Source organism: Hevea brasiliensis, chromosome 9, assembly GCF_030052815.1.
Source record: "Hevea brasiliensis isolate MT/VB/25A 57/8 chromosome 9, ASM3005281v1, whole genome shotgun sequence".
Classification (NCBI taxonomy): Eukaryota; Viridiplantae; Streptophyta; class Magnoliopsida; order Malpighiales; family Euphorbiaceae; genus Hevea; species Hevea brasiliensis.
Window position 1 is genome coordinate 32,552,673 of NC_079501.1, and position 2,603 is coordinate 32,555,275.

General features: G+C 30.8%; 1 protein-coding gene across 1 annotated transcript; it reads left to right on the top strand.

Moving 5' to 3' along the window:
• The first annotated feature begins 590 nt into the window (after nt 1-590).
• On the top strand, nt 591-1,186 carry LOC110665397 (uncharacterized). The gene is made up of 3 exons (XM_058152223.1): nt 591-676; nt 757-922; nt 1,019-1,186. Exons 1-3 carry the CDS (start codon nt 591-593, stop codon nt 1,184-1,186), a joined length of 420 nt encoding a protein of 139 aa, XP_058008206.1.
• The last annotated feature ends 1,417 nt before the right edge of the window (nt 1,187-2,603 follow it).

Sequence of the window (2,603 nt, forward strand, 5' to 3'; positions counted from 1 at the left end):
CATCCCTATTTAAAAGTCATGTGACAGATATTTTAAGTAGTATTTTTTAAGATTTATTTTATTGTAAAGTTAGATTGTAATTTTTTAACATAAATATTATTGATTATAAATGTTGTAGAGCTATTTCATTAATTAGATAACACTTTAATTTATATGATAAAATTATATATAACTGAGTTTTATTTGGTAATCATGTCATTGAAGTTTGGGTTTCTTTTCTCGTCTAATATATGTTGCTTAGCTAAACGAAGCCATCGCTTCGCTTATGATTATGCTATTCTAGTTACGGCATAGATTGCATTAAGGATTTAGAATTACTTTAACACAAATTTTCTCATGATTGAATTGAATGGCGCACACAATTTAATTAAGGATTGAGACTAATATGTAAGCCCTTATCGGTTTAAGGCTTAAAAGTACGATAAATTAGTACGATAAATTATTGAGTACATTTGGTGCGTTAAAAAATAATGCACTCTATATTTATAAAAGTAATTATATTTTAAAAATAAAAAGATGAGACCTATTATTTTATAAATAAAGATATACATAAACTGAATGTACCTAATAATTTACTTAAAGTTACATACATGATACCATTGAAGTATTTTAATGCTACTAGCTTGATTCCCATGGAAGGGAATTTACATGGTGACAGGGTAGAACATGATATCTGGTGGGTTTGTCCACTAGAGGGTCATGTGAAGATCAATACAGATGGTTCTTTACGAAGCTCAGATAATTTTGCTTTTTTAGGGGGGCTTGTAGGGATGCTGCTGGGAATTGGCTCTTTGCTTTTGTGGCTTCGTATGGCGTCTCTTCTGTTCTTGTAGCTGAGATATGGTCTATGCATAAGGGGCTAAGATTGGCTTATGACAGAGGCTATAGGAGAGTTATTTTGGAATGTGATAACTTGACTGCGGTCAATACTATTCTGGGTGTCTCGAATAAGCAATGCATTTTATGCTGTCTTGTGAACTCCATTCGTAATCTTCTTCTTAAGGATTGGGATGTTTAGATTCATCACATTTATAGGGAAGCAAATTTCAGCACTGATTGGTTAGCTTATATGGCTTACTTTTTGCCTCTTGGTCGGCACTTCTTAGAAGAACCTTCTGTTAGTATTCTATCGTGGCTGTTTCATAATGTTGTAGGAGTTTCTTACAGCCGTTCTGCTGTTGCTTAGCCTTTTAGCTTTTCTCATTCTCACAAAAAAAAAAGTACAAACATGATACAACTGTGAAAGTGTACGCACAAAAAATTCAGTGGCTTCAATAGGACCAACACATGTACGATTGTAATATATGAAACCAAACGATGCTCAATTTTATTTGGAACATTTAGATGCATGTATTTAATCTGAATTATTCCAACCTCTTAATTAAGTCGCAAATTAGCTATCAAAAAAAAAAAGAAAAAAAAATTGCAAATTAGGTGCACAACATTAATTTCAAAATCTTTTTTAAGTGGATTCGAGACTTTCTCCACATAAACTCAAGGATACACTACACAAATTAATTTTGTTGAGTCAAGAAGCTTAGAAAATCTAAGATTTGTGTCCAAGACATTTATGTATCAAAATAATGGTTACCATTTAGTTTCTATATAGATAGTTATAACAAAATAAATAAATATTGGAAGAAAGATCATTTTTGCCTCTGAATTTTTTGTTAATGTCTAATTTTATTTAAATTTTTAAGTTTTTATCCCAATTTATCCAAACATTTTGATTTAAATTCAAATTTGTCTATTCCCTATGACATTTATCTAATTCCTTTGAACCTTGAACATACATACCACCAATGTCTCTTCATTAATGTCTCTTCATTATAAAATCCTGATCCTAGGTAGGGTCACAATGTATGCCAAACTCTAATTGCTTTGGATTATATATTCTCATCTAAATTCTAATTCTTGAATAATAAACTCTTTCTTTTGACTAAGTCAAACTATTTAGGCCAGGAACTTTCTTTATCAAGAATAATTTAGATAGCATATGATTTTATCCCTATTTACTCATGGTAACGAATCATATCTTGAATGAATACCTATCTCCATATATAACTAGTTGGAGCTAACATACGCCTGTATACCATATATTATACAAGTATGTAAGTGGTATCAAACTCAAATCACTGATATACAAGATAACTATGTAATCTCGGGTCAAGAGACTATATGCAATATTATGATCTAGATGACAATATATTGACAATAGTAAACTCTATATATATGTCATCTATGCACCACTGGTTTGACCTACTTATTTTATAAGTACCCACTGTATTTGTCTCGACATCATAATGTTAGATGGCATGAGGCTCACCATTTGACTTTTATTAGTATCTCATACTAATCCGTGGAAACAAATAGAGGTGACAGTCTAATCAAATATATCATGTCCATCACAATATCCTTTACTGTGAGCCAACCCTGATAACACTTGTATCAAATAGTTTCGTCACTCATATTCTTAACTCTTTGAGAATGGAACTTCCAATAAGAAACTAAAAGATTGTTTTGTTAACCATAAACATTTTAAGCTAAATGAAACCTTAAAGTCATATGTTGGGAATTATGTTTACAACACATAACACTATGGT